This window comes from Belonocnema kinseyi, chromosome 1 (assembly GCF_010883055.1).
Source record: "Belonocnema kinseyi isolate 2016_QV_RU_SX_M_011 chromosome 1, B_treatae_v1, whole genome shotgun sequence".
Lineage (NCBI taxonomy): Eukaryota > Metazoa > Arthropoda > Insecta > Hymenoptera > Cynipidae > Belonocnema > Belonocnema kinseyi.
The window spans coordinates 93569224-93590953 of NC_046657.1; the positions used below are offsets into that span (position 1 = coordinate 93569224).

The window sequence follows — 21730 nt, forward strand, 5'->3', positions numbered from 1 at the left end:
GACCGCGGAAAGAATGGTTAGAATGTGTGAATGATACCCTACTTAGAAGAGACATAAGAAGTCACAGAAACACGAGAGCCTGCATGAAAAAATGCATGGACACGAAAGAAGCTAGAGAAGTATGCCAGGACAGGAAAGTATGCCGGCAAATAGTTAATAAAAAGAGTGTCAGTAGAGTGAATGACGCCTGAAACAAAGACCTAGGCTATTATTGGTCCCAAGTGGGGAACCTTACATAATGACTTCTTGAGGTTCTTCGCTTGGGGTGATTGCTAGAGAGATTGATCAGCAACCTGGGTCGGAAGAGTGTTGCGGAACGAACGTGTTATTTACTTAAATAGCACGAGAATTCTGGATCAATCTGAAAAATCTCTATCCCTTCCACACACTACTCCTTTCCCCTGCCGAGTGAGTCACGCCTACCCCGAAAGGGAAATGGCTTAATGGCGTAATAATAATAATAATAATGTCATTGGGAAATCCAACAAACATCTCAGGATATCATATGGATATCCCAATGAAATAGAAATGTTAACTTTGTAGGGACGTAAATGGGATTTCCTGCAATATGCCGTTAATGTAAGAGTTATATTGAACTTTGAAACTTTCCGAGATCACCACCCGAAGAAGAACCTTTTAAACTATCCCTTTTCAGATACCCTGTAACAATTCAGAACTATGATATGTAGCGAATTAAGTTCCCATTCCATTTCTGACTTTTTCACGACGATAGAATCCACGATATGCTCGAATTGCTAAACACGGCCATGATTTTCTCAATGAAAACCACTTGTGAAAGAAGGGCCAAAGAAAGCTTGAGAGTCTGTTCTATCTAAAAACAATGCTCACTCAAGGTGGCCGCTGGACCGGGAAATTATCGGAAATTTTACCAATTTTGGAAGAAACATCTGTCCAAGTTCAATGTTAACAAATTTTTTAATAATTCGTTAAATTTTTATCTTCTTTAATTATGACATCATTCAGTTTATACTGCGTATCTTAAAAATCATTTACTTTACAAAATTTTCCAATTTAGATTTTTATTTTTAAGAGGACTTTTTTATTTTAAGGAATTTTAAAAAGCAGTCTTGGAAGACTTACACAATTTAAAATTAAAAGCGTTTGATATTGAAATTTTTTGAAAAAAATGTATACTTGACCAACTGCAAATATAAATTAATTAATTATTTCAAAAATTGAACTTTATTTCAAGTATCAAAAAATGAACAATGATTGAGACTCCGGATTCTATAAACCCGCATAAAATTTGCCTGGCCACTTCAGGCCGCTCGATTTGGCCCCTGATGGCTTAAAAATCAGTTTTCAAAAATTCAACTTTTTAACATATAACTCTCGGTAAAAAATTTGCATCTTTTACCGTTCCTGTAAAAAATCAAAAACACTGAATTTTTCAGACCAGCAAATTTACTAAATATTTTCACTTCCACTCGCTCCGAAAGACAAAGTTTTCTATTTTTTAATATGGAAATTTCAGAACTTGTCCTTCAAACTGTTCTTAAGATAATGTGAAATTGAAAATTTATTGGTTTTGTTAAATAAAAAAAGTTATAATTTTTTTGGCAAGCAGGATCAAAATAATGTTAGACCATTTTAAAACGCTTCGTTTATCGAGGAAATTTTGAGTAAGCGCATACTGCCAGCGAAAGAAATGTTTATTAAGATATAATGAAGTTTTCTTAAAAGTATGGCCTTAATTGTATTATTCGTTAACAAAATAGTATCATTCAAATACCATTGATCGAGCGCGTGAGAGGTGATAACTTCGGAGCCTCGACCAGAGGACAAAATCATAAATTATTTACATCTTATATTGCATGCATATATTTACAGGGTGATTACAGACATTAAGAAAAATCTATCTTACAACACAAATTTTTAAACAAACTAATAATTTTTCAAACAAATAATTAATTTTCTACTAAAAGAGATGAATTTTCCACAAAAAAAGTATATTTTCAAACAAATAGTTTGATTTTCTGCCAAAAACTTATTTTTTCCTTAAAAAATTCCTTATAACTTCATTTTTCTGGTTTTTATTAATACTAAGCTTGTTCGTAACTATACCATGCATAAGATAAAAATTGTTTAGCACATATTCAATACATTTTGGAAAAACAGCATGAATGAGTTCGTAAAAAATATTATAACGAACATGATAAACCGATACAGTATTATAGAGATTAAGAAAAAAAATTACGACTAATTTCTGAAGTGAAAATAAAACGGGAAACGTAGATCAACCATTTTTATATAAATAATTACGTCTTTAAACTATTCTTTCTATACTTAATTTATATTTCTTTTCCAAAATTTGTTAGACTTAGCAATGTGGCTCCCTTTTTTGTTTTCATAAATCAAGTTAAAGATTGAGTAATGTGCTGCGACTTTATACTCAAAACATCCCTAATATTTTAAATGTATTACTCAATAAAAATATCCTGTTTAGTTTATTTCTAGTGCTTACATTAGTATATACATATAAAATATGCCATAAATTTTACTTACGAAAATTTTTACGAAATAAAAATGATAAGGAAAATAATCATCGAAGTCAATAATTTATCTTTTATTCACTTTCATAAGTATTGAAATTTTTATCTTTTTAAAGGAAGTATGAAAAAAAACCTCTAAATACCTCTAGAAAGAAAAAATGCCTCCAAATTCTCTCAATTTTATCAGATATGTAAACCTTTCCTAGCTAATCTTCAAAATGAAATGATCGGTCAATGCTATTTGAATGCTCCTATTTTGTTAAGCAATAATTAAATTAAGGTAATACTTTTCAGGAAACTTCATTATATCCTAATAAACGAAGCGTTTGAAAATTGTCTAAAGTTATTTTGATACTGTTTGCCAAAAGTTATAACTGTTTTATTTAACAAAACCAATAAATTTTAAATTTCACATTATCTTAAAAAAAGTTGAAGGACAAGTTGTGAAATTTCCCTCTTAAGATATAAAGCACTTTGTCTTTCGGAGCGAGTTGAAGTGAAAATATTTAGTCAGTTTGCTGGTCTGAAAAATTAAGTGTTTTTTTATTTTTTACAGAAACGGTAAATGATACAACTTTTTTGCGCGGTGCTCACTCACACTTGACTGTTTATATTCGGAGTTTACCTTTGTCTAGGGATTTGAGTCTAAGGGCAGTCCCAAAACCAGCACTTGCTGTAATTTTTAATTTTAAAAACATTTTTTTAACATGTAGATTTCTCAAGACTTAAATACAATTTTAAAGCTCTTTAAGGATATCTAAACTAGTTAAAATTAAAATAATTCACCTTCTGATCTAAAAATTGTTCAGTTTACAAAAATTTCATCGTTAAAGTTTTAACGTTTCTAGCTTAAAATTGGTGAAAATACTATAATTTGAAAAAAATTAATCTATTGATTGATTTTTCAATTTAGAGCATTGCAAATGATAACGTCGATTTATATTTTTGGATTTGAATCTGAATCTTTGAAGTCTACAATTTAAAAAAGTTACAAATTCTACATTTTTCAGTTTAAATGTATTTAATTAAAAATTATTCAATTGACAAGTGTTAATACCTTCCATTTTATAGGTGTAAGTTGTTGAGCATTTGAATACAATATTTTTTAAATAAAAAACTTTTAAACTTCAAATTTAAAATTTAAAAATTGCCATCTTGAGTGCTTCAATTTGCAGTTCATTTTTCATTAATTCAAATCGAAAAATAGTTAGCTTTAGAGTTTGAATTTTTTAAATTTAATTGACCGTGAAAAATATTTAGGAACCGGGAAATTACTTAGAATTTTTTTCTTCGATTAAAACAGCTACCCTGTTCAGTTTTCTTCTGCTACGAAGGTGTTATTTACCAAGAATATGCTCCATGAGTTCAAAATGATATGCAATCAAACGTACTATCGACGAGAAAATGGTAGGCATCTGGCTCTAAAGTTTAACAACTCAGCCAACAAAAAATTCTAGCCAACTAAAATTCTAAAAGTCAATAATAATTTGAAAACTCAAAGTCCTCTGCGTAAATGAGCTGAAAAACGTTAATGTAAAAAATAAGTTGTGCTTTGCAGATTAAAAAATGTTTTTAAAAAAGTAAGGAATTTCGGGAACATTTAGGAAGAGTTAATTTTAGATCATTATTTTTTAATCAAGAGGCAATGGGAAGAATGTGAAAACATTAATAAACATGTCGAAAGTATTTATGAACAAATTGCAGTTAACAAATTTTGAATCAAATTTTTGTACAAAATTACATAATATGCAACTATATTATCTTCAGTTCTAATGAAGATATTAAAGCTGCACAGATTTCGGATAGATTTAGAAGATTTCATAAAGATTTGACAAAGGTTGCAATATTTTTTCAAAGATTTGATAAATGATGTAAACCAACATTTTCGAACAAGACTCCAAAGTGTTTCTCCTCTTTCTTCGACCGAAGAAAGAAAACCTTCTTAAATTTGGAGATTTCATAAAGATTTCAAATTTCCCGCAAAGATTTCAGATAGATTTAAAACATTTCACAAAGATTTGAAAAAGAGTGCAATAATTTTTTAAATATTTCATACGGATTTCGCAAAGATTTCGGTTAGATTTAAAGGATTTCATAAAGACTTATATTATTTAACAACTTTTTCAAAGATATTGCATAGATTTAAAAGACTTCACAAAGAAATCAATCATTTTTGAAGAATTTCACAAAGATTTTAATAATTTCACAAATATTACCGAATATTTCCAAAACATTTCAAATATTTGTAAACAATTCACAAAAACTCCACAAAGATTTCTGATAGATTTCAAATATTGAACAAAGATTTCAATTATTTCACAAAGATTTAAAATAGTTCACAATGATTTTTGGACAATTCATAAATATTTCACAAACATTTAAATGGTTTCCCAAAGATTTAAAAGATTTCAGATATATTTCAAAGATTGAACTAAGATTTCAATGATTCCCTAATAATTTCTCAAATATTTGAAATATTTTGCAAATATCTTTAGAGCATTCTCAAAGATTTCACAAGCATTTCAAATATTGTGCAAATATTTCAGGTAGATTTCACAAAAACTTATATTATTATACAAAGATTTCAGATAGCTTTCAAAGGTTTAACAAAAAATTGCAATGATATCCTAATGATTTCACAAAGATTTCAAATATTTCGCAAAGATTTTGAGAAAATTCACAATGACTTCAATAATTTCTCAAAGATTTAACAAATATTTCAACAATTTCACAAACATTACTAAATGTTTGATAAATATTCAAAGGATTTCAATGATTTCCGAAAGATTTCACAACTATTTTAATAATTTTGCAAATATTTCGAATGTTTTGAAAATATTTCCAAAGATTTGACAAAATTGCTATGGTTTCCCGAAGACTTCGTAAAGATTTTACAAAGATTTCAAATATTTTCGATAAATTTAGAAGATTTTACAAATACTTCTATCATTTTATATAGACTTCTATTACTTCACAAAGATTAGTGATAGATTTCAACGGTTAAACCAAAATTTAAAATATTTCCCAAAGTTTTCAAATAAATTTTAAAGAATGCACAAAGATTACAATGATTTCACAAAGAGTTGAATAATTTCAAAAATATTATGGAATAAGTCAAAAATATTTCAAATATGAGCTGAACTGATTTCAGAAAGATTAAAATTATTTCACAGAGATTTCAGATAGATTACAAAGAGATAAAAATTTCAATGACTTCCGAAAGATTTGACAAAGATTTTCTAAAGATTCAAAATAGACTTAAATAATCTTAAAAGTATTACCAAATGTTTCAAATATTTCGTCAAGATTTCTAAAGGTTTCACAAAGATTTGACAAAGCTTGCAATAACATCTCAAAGATTTTATAAGGACTTAAGAAATATTTAAAATATTTCGCAAAGGTTTTGAATAGATTTAAAAAAGAGATTTCGAGTTCCTACAATCCGATTAATTTAATAATTCGATTTCAGAGGGAGAAAAATCAACACTTTGCCCCTTGCTGGTCGATTTCGGGGGGGGGGGGGGCATAGTCCCTTGTACCCCATAGGGCTCTATCACCTCTGACGTTACTATTACATTAATCGCGGTTTTGACATATGATTGATAAACATAAATAAAGACCGTTCCTATAAGTCACATAGGTTTATTCGTAACATGTTTGAACTCAATGCTTGTTGACGTGATCAGCTGCACTTATAGTTTTGTTCCTAAATTAGAGGGAGCGTGGTGGGAAGATACTCCTAGTCAGACGTGGCTATTAGGATAAAGATAACCACTTGACATGTCCATTTTGATGCCAATTTCAGTGTTTTTCATAAATATGAGCGCGCAGAAGGTATTTCATGCAACATATATTATTGCTAATCCAGCCAGTCGTTGATCTTGGACTTGGTCAGGTATCTTAAAGGCTAGACAAATCTTTCCGTTGCAAATAAAGAAATCTTAACAAATTTTTTAACGGTTACAGATACATGTCCACAACGGCAGAGATGACGCAATGTTGCGAGATCCTGGTGGAAGCTGAGAGTCCCTCGTCTTCCTCTCCGAGTCCCACGAAAGACGACACTTGTCCTCGAGGTCAATGGGGTACACTACCAGACGAGGATGGGAAATCCAATGTCGCAGCGGAGGGAGCAGATATATTGGAAGAATCGGGTAGTCTCGTCAATATTGAATCGAGAAGGCGAGCCTCTGCTGTCTTTGAAACGCTTAAACCGGGTATCGAGTATCCCAGAAGACACTCGATGCAGGTTTTAAGACCAGAAGAATCGTTCAGGAATCGGCATCGTCGACCTTCTTCTGCTCAGGATATGGAAGCGACGCAACTCCTTTATACATCTTTAACAGGATCTAGGTATAATTAAAATAATTATAATGCAACGTTTAAAGAGTTTGGAATTTAAAGTAGATCTAAAGCCTTGAAGGTCCCACTCTAAATTTTAAAAAAATTGTCGAATTTTATTTCAGAACATTGCCAACTTCCGAGATATCCGATCTGCCAGGTTTTGAGTCTCGGCCAGATTCTAGAACAGCTCAGGATACGAAATCCAGCAATGAGGTTTCGATTAGCGAAGATATGAGGACCTACCCTGCATCAACGAAGTCCGGTAGTTTTGGAAGTCAGCAGGATGCGAGAATAAAATGGGTGGATTCAGAGTCTCGAAGGTATTCAACTCCAGTTCCTGATAATACAAAGAGGCCAACGTCTTCCGGAGGGCGAAGATTCACGGCGATACCAGTGACATCTGAAACTGTACCGCATAAGGTGTTCTTTATCGGAAGTCCACCCGATTCACCGCCGAGAACGAAGAACGTTTCCTCCTCGAGCGATAGTGGTAGTGATCCGAGGAGAAGTATTGGCGGTTCGAGTAGTGATAGCGTCTCCGTTGGAAGTAAGAGGGATTCAGACACGACGAGGGAGAAGAGTTCCAAGATCCCTAAATTAAGTCTTGATGCTCAGATGAAGGAAAATGTCGATCCGAGAGAGGAAAGTTGCAAAGGCACTGGCCATGGTCGGCGCAGCAGTCAAGTATGTTTACCATTTTGTGTTGACCTTTTTCCTTGTTGGTCATTTTTATGTTTTTAATTTAAAACAAGATGATGAGAGAATCGATGCTGTTTTTCTGAATGATATAGTTATTTTATAAAATTACTCAATATAAAGTGTTGAATGACATACTTCAGACCAAAATAAAGGAATCCAAGTTGTTGAAGATCCTTTATTTGTCGTCGACGTTTCGAAAACACTCAGGTTTTCCTCATCAGGACTGTCATTAAATAAGAATGTTCATTTTAATTAGAGGTTAAGTATATGTAGTTTCTTTTTCTCCTTTTCTCATTATTGTATGAAAAAATTATTTAAAATTCATTAAATATGAGCAATTCTTTCAATTTAAATGTTACTAAAAAAGTAAGGTTAAGAAACGAAAATTGATGCATGTTTACCATTAGGTTTCAGTCATTCTAAATAATTATTAGATGGAGATATCGTCTTGTGAATTCTAAGATTTCTGGAAAATTTTAGTAACTGCAACATAAAAAAGAATAACAAATTATTAACAACCATTAGACATTTTTTTGTTACAATATGTTATTAGAAAATTAATATATCTACGATTCAAATTACAATAACATAATATTTTTTTAATAAAATGATTAAATAACCCAGAGAAAAGTTCACTAATTTGAAACATTATAAAATATTAACACTTAACAATTATAAGTTATATATTTCTGTGATTTTTTTTTTAAATAAATAGAGAATTTAGTTCAATTAAAATTTAAAAATTTTTTAAATATTGTGAAATTAGTTAAATAAATTGGTTAAATTACTAATGTTATGACTTCTTATATTCTTTTTTATTTCATTAGTAAAAAATTCAACATTTTAATTATTTAAACAAATGGACTATAATTATTAAGATCTGAAATTATATTTAGACAATTATTACCATTTTTCTTTTTTAAATTCGTTAGGTTCATGTTATAAAGCTATAACATTTTCCCAATCAATTTAAAGTCAGTTAAATGTAAAATTCCCAATAAATTCCAAGATATTATATTTAATTCATTAATTTCTTTGTTTATCTTCATTCTCACTTATATCAGATATCCATTTGGATGTTTGAAAGTCACTCTATTGGGAATGGTTAAACTGCGATACGCCACCTGGTGACAAAAATTCGAATTAGGAAGAATAGACACGATTTTAAAGATGCATTTTAATTTGTGCATACAAGTATTTAAACATTTTTTTATGAAGTTTAAAGTATTTATTGGATAATAAAAATAAGTCCTTATCGGAAACAAATTGTTTTAGATGGAATTACATATTACACAGTGAAAAATCACAACTTTTTGAGAGAAATATTTTTCTAACAAAAAAAATTATGGTTCTTTTTATTGTGATTTTCCACATATTATAAACTTAAATGGACTTATTTTAAATCAACAATGAATTCAAAGTAAATTTTTAATAATTTATACAGGAAAAATTTACTATTTAAAAATCTGATCTAAAAGTTAGGTTAGAATTCGTATTTAAATTCCAGTCGTATATCATTCGTATTCTTGGCATAATATGGATAAAATGTGTTGATACATACATTAATTAAATTTTATTTCGGCTTACAATGCATTTAAACTTACATGAAATAGTGAAATAATTGCTTGTTTTTTTTAAACCTATTTCACAAAAATGTGTTTTTTCACTGTATAAGATGGAAATTCTATCAAAAACTATTTGTTTTTTATGAATATTTGTTTTTAGAATTCAATAATTTGTTTATGTTTTATAAAACAATCGCAAGAACACTATTATGCAAAAATTAAAATACATGTTTAAAATTGTACCTACTCTTTCTAGTTCTATTTTTCGGCACCATGTGGCGAAATGATAGACCACCATTCCCAATATCGCAAAATCCTCTTATCCCAACTGTCAAACCTGGAGGTTCCTTCAGGCAAACACCCAAAGTATTCAATCCCATGGGTTCCTAAATCTCCAATATGCAGAAAAAACTTTCGAGCACTATTGATTTATCGATGTTATAATAAAACTGGATTTTTTTAGGGACTAGCCAGAAGAAGAGGTTCGGCGCCAGTGGGACTGATGTCAAGACTTGATGATGTCTCCATGACTTCAGTTACTGTAATAACTGACTTATACTCGAGACGCGGTTCCGTCCCAATGGATATATCTCGGCAACAGAGTAAGCCCGAATGGCATTTATTTTGTAGCCTTAAACAATATTTGTCATGAATAACACTTTAAATTTGGTTGCCTACAATTTTTGTTGCGGTTTTTTATTTAAAACCAGGGTGTCTAGCCTGCCTGGAAAACCTGGAATTTTCAGGGAATTTGTATATATGTAACTGGAAAAACCTAGAAATGTCAGGAATTTTTTTTTAAGTCAGGGAATTTTTTCGCGAGCGTGATCAATTTTCTTTTTAAATTACAATATAAAATTACATAACAATTATTCTTCATTGTAAAAGTAGCTTTATATTACAATTGTTACCTATTTTGTTGAAGACTCGTTTTTTTCTGTTTGGAATTAATTTTTCTATTTGAAAATTTTATCATCCTATTATTGGGTAAAAATTGATCATTTTTAGTTGAAAATTCAAGTATGTCGTTGAAACTGCATGTATTTTGTTGGAAATTTCCCGATTTTTTGGTAATATTTTCTCTCTTTTATTTACAGAAAAATATTTCATAGTTAAAAATTCAACTCATTTTGAAAATTCATTAATTTTTTTTAACTGAAAATATAATTATTCCAGTTGAATATTCCATCAAGTTAGTTACAAATTCACCTCTTTAGCTTAAAATTAATTTGTTTACTGAAAATTTAACTATTTAATTTTTGTTTATAACAATAATTATCTTTTTTAGTTAAAAAATCATCTTTTTTGGTAGAAATAATATTCTTGGTTTAAAATTCAACTATTCCAGTTTAAGATTAATCATTTTAGTTGGAAATTCATCACGTCGCTTGAAAATGTAACTATTTGAATAAAATTATAATTCTCATTTGTGGTTAAAAACGATCTTTTTTAATTAAAAATTTTAATATTTCTTTAAAAATTCATCTTTTTTAGTTGAAAATAGAACTACTTGGTTTGAAGTAAAACTAATTTGTTAAAATATCATCTTTTCAATTAAAATTAAATCTATTGCAGTTGAAGAGTTATAATTTTAATTGAAAATTTACCAGTTTGGTTCAAAAATTGCTTTTTCTGGAGGGAAATTAATTATTTTTAATTGAAACTGTAACTAATCCATTTTTTGTTGAAAAATGAATTTTTTAGTTCAAAATTGGACCATTTGGTGGAAAAGAGATATTTTTTAGTAGAAATCAAACTATTTGTTACTTTGGAGACAAATTAAATAAATGAATTGTTATGTTTTCAGTATTACTTAATTACTTAATTAATCGATGGTGCTTATATATTTAAGAACATCTTATAATATAAGTTGTCAACGCTTCCTAAATGAAACATATTAACTAATTTTTGTTTTAACTAAAAAAAAAACATTATTTATCATAAACTCGTGAAACAGTATACATATTTCTAATTCATTATTTAAAAAAAAAAATAAAAAATATTTGAATGGTTCCGTACTATGAAAAATTATATCTGGAAAAAACTTGAGATGCCTGGAAAAAATCTGAAGTTTGCAGAGAATTTTCTTCCTGTATTTGAGTAAACACCCTGAAAACGTGCAAATCTTTTAAATGTTGTGCTTTATATTTAAATACTTCGAAAGCTGTAATATTTTATTTATAGAACTCTTTTATAATTCAACTCTTCGAATAGTTAAGTATTACTTTCATTAATTTTTTAAACTAGATGGAGCTTTTAATAGAGCAGCATTGGGTCCCAGGGAAGAAAATCTTTCAGCTCCCAGGAGAGCCAGTCTTCCCCAAGAAACAACTCTCGGAAATCTCATTGGGAATTTTATCGCTGCTTCAGGTAAAAAAAAAATTTCCATAGTAATGGCATAAATCAACTGAAGTTTCAAAAATTTTAGCAAGAGTTATGGCAAATTTTGTTAGATTTTTTTTACAACATCTTAAGAGAAAAAATGTTCACTTTTTTTTTTAAAGCTCCTTCGGCTTTAATGAACACATTCTTATCACGTATCTCGTGCTTCGCACTCGAGTTCGCTCCCGTAATTGTATATCATTTTCATAAATGTACATTATTACGATTCATAATATGCATTGATATTAAAACATAGTTTCATTGTTTTGTTTTTAAAGAATGCGCATTCTCTTTAAAAAAATTTGGTTATTAAACGTTTTATTGCAACTTCTGTCGTTTTTTCATAAACTGAATTTGCTCATTTTCAATGTTATTTTTGCGATTTAAAAATTACACATACGTTCTATACAGCAGCCTTACTGTTTTAGCAATATTTTTTTATGTTGTCAAAATTTGAATTTTCGATTTCTCAAGAAAATTAAAAAAGTTGTTATGATAATCTTGTTTGGCATTCAAAAAGCGACATTTTTATTTTCTTGACTTTTTTCAGTGTGCGTTATTTTGCGTAAAATGTTCATTTTCGGTGTTTTTTGGAATTTTATAAATGCTATAACTTTGGTAATTTTTGGTTTTATAAAAAAAGTAATTAGAATAAATTGTTCGTCTTTTTGAATACGATGAATATTCGTACAGAGAACTTTTAAATCTTGCAAAAAGTGGACTCAAAAATATTCAAAATGCACTCAATTTTTGAATTTGTATCCCAAATGGTTGAATAACGAACTTGACCTTTACTTAAAGACACTACAAAAAATATACCAAAGGCCAATCCAATCTGTCAATTCTTTCAAAAGTTATCGTGCTAACAAATTAAAAATATACGGTCATACTAACTAAGCATCAGACAGACACATTAGTAAAAACATGTTTTTCGTATTCAGAGGGCCTCAAAACGTGGACATTTGACCAAAACTGGGGGTCCAATTTTACACAAATCTACTACCTTCTCTGATGAGAATGTAGAAATATGTTCCGTTTATGTGAATAATTTTTTTCATTTTAGAAATTAATTAATATATTTTTTTTTTAATAGAATTCAGAAAATTAATATTTAAATTAATTTTTGTTTTATTTTGGTTCTGAAATAAAAACTAAATTTAAAGTGATTTTAGTTTTTTTTTTGTTTGTAAAGCATAATATATTTTTGGGTATACGGCAGATTTCGGGATTTCAAAGGTTTCAAAATATTTTATAAATATTTCACATAAAATTCAAAAACTCGAAAATATTTCAGAATATTTCAGATTTCAACAGTTTAAGCAAGATTTCAATAATTTCAAATATTTCAGAGATTCTCAAATATTTCAAAGGATGTCAGAAGATTTCAAAAAATTTCAGGAAGATTAAAAAATGTTACAAAATGTCAAAATTTTTCACAAATATGTGACGGATTTCGCAGCGTTTAAACCAATTTTACAAAGATTCCAAAATATCTCAAAGGTTTTTTAATTTTTTCAAAAGATTTCAAAGATTGCACAAATAAGGTTTTGAAATAAAAAAAATGTCAAATTTTTTAGCAGTTCATTCACACATTTTGAGGAATATTTTTGATTATTTTTTACTAAATAAGAGAAATCAGAAGAGAGAAAGAAGAGAAATCAGAAAAAAATAGCGGTAACAAATTTAAAATAACTTCAAAAATAATAGAACATTTTTACTTTTGTAATTTATGTTGGAATATAAAAGATACTAAACGATATTGTTAATTGTCTCAGTATTGGACATGCTTTTTACGTTGTCCCAGTAATGGTCGGTTTACCTTATTTCAAAAGATTCCAAACACTTCACAAAGTGATCAACCCCTCGCCAGCCTCTAATCCGTGAAAAGATGTTGAAATTCACCTTTTTTTTCAGATGAACGTGAGAACTGCCCGATGAACAACAACAACAATAGTAATAACAACAGTTCGATTAACAACAACGGGAACAGAATAACCGAAGGTAGTTCTCTCTCCGTCCCCGGAATGCCTTCTCCTCGAAGAGGGTCTGTTCCTGCGGACATATCTGAATTACGTCGCGACCTCTTTGGCAGGAACAGCGTGAATGGAAAATCCCGCAATCGAAAAAAAGTTCTGAGGCGGAGAAGCAGTGGTGGACCAGAAATGTTCGCTGGAGGTAACGGTGATGGGAATGACAATGTCTGGCTCAAACCCAAATCCGTGAAACGGGACTCCATCTCGGAACCTATGGTGAAGCGGCGGGGATCTCTGCCGGTTGACGTCGTTGCAGTTTCTCATACTGGTCGGTACTTTCATAGGTAGATCAGAATCGGCGAAGCGGCGCTCACAGAAATTTCCTTTCGCACTTCCGCTTTCTAATTCCAAAGCACGCTCAGAATTTATTGCTTTTATCAGTGCCGGACGAACGATCGCTCTTTGCCCGATGAGACCTACCTGATCAATCTTCTTTTTTTTTTTAATACTGAACCGTTTGCGATTGTCAAGACGCCTACTTTATGAATAGTTGTATGTTTCTATTACTTCAAAACTAACCTGTTTGAATTTTAACAGACAGAAAATTTTTTTCACGTCTCTCCTAATCATTTTTCAAGACTGTACGGTCGACTGTAGGAATATCCTAAGCCTAAATATTCAAGGTACAATGTCAGGGTTGCTACAAGACCTGGAAGACCTGGAAAAGTCATAGAATATGAAAAAATGGCTGGAACTTTTTTAATCGTTTCTATTTCAAAGTCTTAATAATTTAGTATTTTATAGCGAATTCTATATTTAAAAATTAAAGAAGAAAACCTAAGGAAAATGTAAATACAATACAAAGTGTAAGAATTAAATGAAAAGAAATGGAAGATTCAACAAGAAAAGCAAAAAGAACTGGAAGATGTTGAAGAAGAGATTCGCGAAATGATTAAATTTTGATCAAGTTTAATGTGGACAATTTTCTTAGTTCTTGTGATCTAAAAGTTTTATTTTAACTTTGTTAAAAAGTTCAGAGTTTTTTTAGTTTAGTATTATTTTCAAATGTAATCCTAACCTTTGCATAAATCATTTGATTACAATTGTTCTTAAAGTAATAAATGAAAATAATATGGTTATGATTACAGAATATTTTTTTTCACTTTGATACAAATATTATTGAAAATTGTTTTTAATTCCATAAAACTTATTGATAAACCATTATCCTTGGATTATGAATGTTTTTAAATTCAATTTAATTTCCGGAATTAAAAAAAAGTAGAGCTGGAATTTTATTTTAATTATTCCTGGAAAATCTAGAAAAGTCATGGAATTTTGTAACCAAACTCTTGTAGCAACCCTGAACGTTAAATTTCGAACATTTGGGCTCCATTCAATTTTCATAGTAAGAAAAGGTCTATCTAACACTTTTAATGTTCTCTAAAAATACATACAGTTATTTGAAAAGTTGACATAATAATCACGAACAGAACAGTAATTGTTCTTTCGTGAACGATAAACCTCATAAAACTTTTCCCGTATAGATTAAAAACATCATTAAAGCGACTTTTGAACGAAAATGAGATTTTTCTATCTTTGTACTCGTCGCAAAAAATGGCTTTGATACAAATTCGAAAATTATAATTCTTGTGAATAATAATTAAATGCAAAAAGTGCGTGAGTACAACCAGTACGAGTTGTTAATTTTGGCCCAAATTCAATTTTCACTAAACTTTAAAAAAATTATTAACAGGTTGAAATAATGTTTACATCAAGAAGAAGATAATGCTATATTATGTTACTAATAAATGATGTACGGCTTATTGAAAATGCCCCTATGAAGCAACAGTTAGGTGAAAATAATTTTCATTGAACATTTCCGTTTTAACCCTCTCAGTCTAGACTGGGTATATTATACCCGCACGATATTTTCAGCTCGCTATATAGTTGTTTCAGTTTTGTGAAAATACCTATAGCAATATTTCGAATTCATCTTACTAAGTTTAGAGTATGCATTTTTGTGATACTTTTAGCAATAATTGAAAAATATAAAAATGCCGATGCGTTAATTAGAACCAAAGATATTAAAGTCTAGGCTGAGAGGGTTAACTGAAAATGAGTTAATGATGTTTTAATCTGTACGGCAGAATTGTTGAAAGTTGAAGAAAGTTCACGAAATTGAATTTTCTGGTAGGCGAGTCGGATCTTAAAGACGAAATCGTTCGTAGGCTGGATCTGACGGAAACGCTATCTATGTACGACAGGATCAGCTTCGGGACTCCGAAGATCCAGCCTCTGGAGGCTTTAGCACCCAGTAGGCGGACCACCGATGTCGAGCAGCCTCGATTCAGCAACGACTGCCGATCCCAGCCATCCGACGCAGCTCTAGCAACACCTTTGATGGGAGGAATTTAAGGAAACATGGTGGTCGCGAGCCCCAAAAGCCTGAGAAATGTGCTTAAGAATGATAATTGACAAAAAACTGCCAATGAATACAATCGCGACACTTAATCATAAAACATTTGTGTATATTTGGTAAATTTTTGAAATTGTACATAAATTTCTGTAAATAGCATTGCGTGGCTTAGAATTGTGTGGCTATTAAATTTTTGGTCAGTTTTATGGTTTGGCGGCGAAGGAAGGATTTTAATGTTCTGAAGTTTTTAAACTTGTACAATCTGGAGTACTTCTATGCTTTAAATGAACTTTTTAAGTTTCGAAAGCATTTAAATTCAAGGCTCTCTAAAAATTGAAATGCTTTTTCAACTTTGGTCGCCTTCAATTTCGAGTGTTTACGATTAAAATCTAGAAGACAAGAAAGTTTCGTGACCACCATGAAAAGTGTCGCTTGAACCTGTATTGAAATAGTCTTCCGAAGTAATTTTCAAATTCGGGAGGAGGCATATTCGCGCCAAATCGATGTGTGCCATACGAGAGGACCAAAATGAAGTTCTCTTGGAAATTCATAGCTCAATGCAAGACATGCGAGTAGAAATGGATTCGCTAAAACCGAAACACACACACACAGGGTTCATAATGAGGATTTTAATATTAAAAACCTAAAAGAAAAATATCAAAAAAAGTCTAGATACGGAGAAGGAGAAAAGACTGGTAGAGAAACTCGCGGCTATAGAGCTAGATGTTAAAACGGAGAAAAGTAAAAGTAAAACTAGTTCATGAACCGTGTTCGGAGTGACAATTTTGCTCATAGTTAGGAAAGTTTCGAATCTCGAATCCGTTCGAATTCCGAACGTTATTTTTTCGATTTTCCAAAGTCGATCCTAGTGTTATGAAAGAGATTTTTCAAAAATCTCAAGATCGATTTCGAACGGCTCTGCAGAGTTTATTCAAGATTAAAGATAACAAAGGCTGTCGAAGCTGGCTCTAGTAGAAATATACTCAGTCCCGAGGGGAACACTGAAAAAAATAGTTAGTTGAGCAAACCGTTAGTTGGTAAGATATCGTACAGCTATTTTATTAGTTGACAGAATAATTCCATTAGTTGAAGTGGCTATTCATTTAGTACTAGTAACTGAGAAAATGGTTGTCCCGACTAATAAAATAACAGTAACAAATCTCACAAGCCAAATTATTGATGCAACTAACCATTTTTTGCAGTGAAGCGCAAAACCGTAGACATTCCTTAAAAGGTGTATAGTTATTGGATAATAATTTAAGTAACGATTGTAATTAATATCAGCTCATCTAAACCATTCGTCATCAACGTCATCCTTATCGCCATCGTTGTTGTAATAATTAAAAAAACGATATCGAGAAGAATGTTTATGTAGATAGTCACTCGACCTCAACTTAGATAGATACCGTTGTTTAATCTTTATTTATTATTAATCATACACATAACCGCGAAGCGTAAAATAGTACAGTGGAAAGTTTTATTTTATTTTTGAAAAACTGCTTATCCTCTACTCAATTATTGGAGGCAAGATTAGAGTTCTAAGATTCTTGAGAATTTTAATCAGGGAATATTTTTTAAATGTCTACATTGTTCTGAATTTTTTTAATTCGTTGTATTATTTTGAATGTCTTCGATTTCTACTACCATAGTTCAATTGAATTATTTTAATTCTCCGAAATGGAAGGTTGATCACAAATGTTTAGTTTTTCAAAAAAATATTCCCTGCTTGGAACTCTAAAACAAAATCATACAGATTTTTTGAACTGTAAAAGTACTATTTTGCGCATAAGTCTAAAAAATTAATTCCAGTATTTAAAAAAAAAAAATATATTATCAGTTCAAAGTCATTTTCTTATGATTTTTTTTCAAATTAGGAATATAGATTCATTAAAATACTATCTAGTTGTGTATGCAATTAGAAAGCGTTTAATTATTTAAAAGTTGATTATAAAAATGTTGGATCATATAAATGTATCGTAGTGCCTCTTATTTAAATAATTTTTAAAAACAAATCCTGTTTTGTGATACCATTGAGAAATTCTAATGTGCTTGAAGTAACAGTCACTTTTTTAGTCTTATATGCAAAGTACAATTTTTTATTGACATGTCCAAATGAATCTGAGATCTTTCTCATCTCTTTTATTAACTTTAATCTAGGGATCTCAAGCGTGACAAATTTAAACGATGTTCCACGCCTAGTGTGGAAGTCTTGTTTTATCGAGTTTTTTCTAATTTAATATTATTAATTTATTGAATTTTGATATTATTTTATTGAGTGGGAGTGACTATATTATTAACACTAAAGTTTAGTGCGATAAAATATTTTTCTTTTGGAAATCCTCTACATGATTTTATAAGTACATTTTTTAATCTTAACTTTAATTTATTTTAAAAAATTGATTTTAATTTAATTTTAACTTAAATGAAAATTCTCGATAATAACAGTGTAATCTCTGTCTTGATAAGCAACTCTTTTGACTGCCTTTCCTCTCGCAATAGGAGTGAAAACCCATCGTCTGCTGAACTGTCAGAAAGTAAATTAATGTTATCTGGGGAAATAACTGTAACAATTATGAACTACAAGTAACTCGAACTTATAATCGATATTTATGTCAGTATAGATTAGCGACCATTTTTTCGAGAAGAGAAGAATGATAAAACTACCTAGCACATTTTTCTCTCGTTTTCAGACGCATCTTCGCGCTGAAGAATTCCTAAGTACCGATACTTTTTATCGTCGAATGTAAATTCCTTAAATCTCAATTCTCAATGGATGCCGTGATTTAATCTCGTTCAAATATTAAACAAAATAAAAACTCTGAGGCTAACAATAAGGGACATTTTTACGGCTTTTCTGATCTTGATTGAATTAAAAAATATCTTGCTTGAATTTTGAAATTAAATTTGCTTCTGAAAACTATTTTTTTGTACTCGTTTTCAGTTTCAGAGTTTTTTTTTTTTAATTTAGCATGGTCCTCATTGCGAAACAGACCAATACAAACGGGACTAAAACACAAAACTGTTAAGTAAACCCTGACTCCTGAATTATCAACGAATTCGCTAATTCTATACACGACCACTCTCCGAGCACTACTTTTTGATCAATTTAAAGCACTTAGATATATGTAAACCTATTGCTATCCCCTAAAATTATGTCTACTCCGATTGAATTTGTAAATTATCCTGTAACTTTCTTCTGTAATTTTTGTCGGATTGGTGAACAAAAATATTTCAGCCTTAAAGCATAACATTTTTGATTGGTTTACACATTTTATTTTCCTCCATAAATGATTACGTTAATTATGAAAGAAGTTATTCGCGAATCTGTTTCTTCTTAATTTACTTTGTTTCTTCAAAGAAATTACGAAAGAAAAGTATATTTTCGACATTTTAAAATATATTTTAAATATTAATTATTGTCGGAAATTAATTGTGAAGGGTAAATACAACAGAAGCAGAACAGATTAATTACAAGTCTTAATACCTAATTTCAGATTATTATTCGCTACCACGAAACTGTATAAACATAACTTTCTTTATACTATGTTTGCCAATAAGAAATGTTTTGCAATTTTTAACTCCACATGCAGGATATAATATATTAGTAGATTTGAAATTAATTTTGAACTATTAAAATAAAAATAAGTCAAGTTTAAAGGATTACAGTATACAAAAGGTTTTAATTTCATAATTAAAAATTTTGAAGTCTTCAGTTTAAAACGAATTTTATAGAATCGTTCAATTTGTAATATTTCCGAATTAAAATGATGTAATTTTAAACCGGGAAAATGACAGCGTGAATATTTTTTTTACGGGAAATCTTATAAATTCGAATGTTTTGAGTTTGAAATGTTAAATTTATAAAATTTTCCAGTTTAAAATTGTGCAGTTTTGTATACCTAACATTTTAACGGTATTATTTTCAAGCCCTAAAATTTTTAATTTTTCAGACATTCAATTTCAAGTTAAAGAATAATGAAGGTCTTTTATTCAATATTTTACCATTTAAAATCTTTCATTATGATTATTGCAAATTCTTTTTTAAATTAGCTCTAAAAACTTTAATTTCTTCGGTCCTTTTACAAAAAAAAAATATTTTTCTTTAACCGAGACTTTCTTTGTTCACCAAAAAACCAAAACTATTTTCTATGACTGCTTTCTGAGGGATGATTATTATCAGTGTCCATTAAATGCGTGTGCATGCAGAATCATGTTTTTCAGACTCAGCCAATCTTTCAAACAAAGATATATCTATAGCGCTCGCAGAAAATAATGTCAGGCCACAGCATATCTGTTACAAACAAAATATTTATAAAATACAATTTTACAACCGCGATTAGGGAAGAAATTTCTCGGTCTCGGAGTAACTTTATGAAATGAGAAAAACTGGAGAAATACAATTTCAAACGAAGGTAAAATTATTGTATTGAATTTGAAAGCAAATATTTTTACTTGCAGAAATGAATGTTCAATTCTATTCAAAGTTACTCCGAAGAAAAGTACGAATACTAAAAGTATATTTTATGTTTTGTGTAACTCAACCGTCAGGAAAAGACTGGATAAAACCTAAAGTGGTCTTTTGTCATATATTTTGATCTGAAAAATTCGAAAAAGTTCTTCTCGCATCAATCTCTCGGTTTTAGAACTGCCATTCGACAAGCAATTGCGCAACAAGTATTGGAGATGTCAATTAAGTAAAAATAAAGGGGGGAAGAGACACAATAGAAATAAAAACAAAACGCAGGTCTGACGAAGAGACAAAGTCATTGTATATTTTCTATATAATATTGACTGTAGATAAACAACGCGTTAGCTGTGTTTAAAAAATGTGTTCTTATTATTAATATTATTCGTAATTGTAATGCTGCGATGACACGTGCATATATTTGGAGGGAAAAGGAGAGATAGAGTGAAACAGAAAAAATGACAGAGAATTTGTTCACTGTATCCCTTCCACAAAGAATAAAAATATGCGTGGCTCTTATTAAATGGCCTATCGCATTCGTCAGTAGTCCATGATAGAATCCGAATCTCCCTGATAATTTATTTTGTTCTCTATTTATTAATTTTACATACTTAAAATGATGCCCACGAGATCCCCTCTAGCATCAAAATGTTACGCTGAAAATACGAAATGAAGTGTGTAAACCCGTTTTGTTTATTAAAAGTATTCACAAAATGTTCACGTCTTTTTATTCTTCAAGTCCTTTTTATTTAAGTCAATTAAACATTTTTGCACGAAATTCTTTTTGCTTAGAGATTTCTTTGTCTCTATGGAGAATTAATTTTGTTGGTATTTCTATTAAATTGTGGTAAGTTTAAAGTGGAAAAATAATAAATACTTTTAGTTATATATTATATTTATTCTAATTTTTAACATTTTAGGACAAATTTTAAATATATGAAATCACAATGACAATTTCAGAATTGAAGAAATTTCATTTCAAATATTAATACTTGAAACAAAAAGAATATAAGTAAACGTTAGTGGAGTAAAATTACTGCAATAATCGAATCATTTGAGTTCAACAAGAAAAGTTATGATTTAGCACCCGAAAGAACAAGAAAAATAGTTAGCGTCTTCTTTTCTAGTTTTGAATTTAAAAAATTCATAAAATTTGAATTGTGGGCTAAAAAATTGTAACGGACACTTTCTCTCTATAGTTTTTAGTATTGAACTCACAATACTTTTTTTTTTTAATTTTTGTGCAAAATAAATATTTTTAAAGCGTAAAAAACCATACAGTCTGTCAAGTTAAAGCGTGGGTGGCTTTACTCGCAGTCGGTAAGGTGTATCGACATGATTTTGGTGTCAAAATATTAAGAAGAGCTCCCTCT

The 21730-nt window shown here is 29.8% G+C and overlaps 1 protein-coding gene across 2 annotated transcripts in view; it reads left to right on the plus strand.

The window, feature by feature from the left end:
- Nucleotides 1-17718, plus strand: part of LOC117167690 — a 377025-nt gene extending 359307 nt beyond the window's left edge. For both annotated transcript variants that reach the window (XM_033353991.1, XM_033353192.1), the window contains 6 exons: nt 6480-6866; nt 6980-7541; nt 9585-9723; nt 11369-11491; nt 13418-13804; nt 15671-17718. In XM_033353991.1, coding sequence (XP_033209882.1) covers nt 6480-6866; nt 6980-7541; nt 9585-9723; nt 11369-11491; nt 13418-13804; nt 15671-15891 — 1819 coding nt within the window. In that variant the 3' untranslated portion in view covers nt 15892-17718. The remainder of the gene's footprint in view (nt 1-6479; nt 6867-6979; nt 7542-9584; nt 9724-11368; nt 11492-13417; nt 13805-15670) is intronic.
- Nucleotides 17719-21730: the final 4012 nt, after the last annotated feature.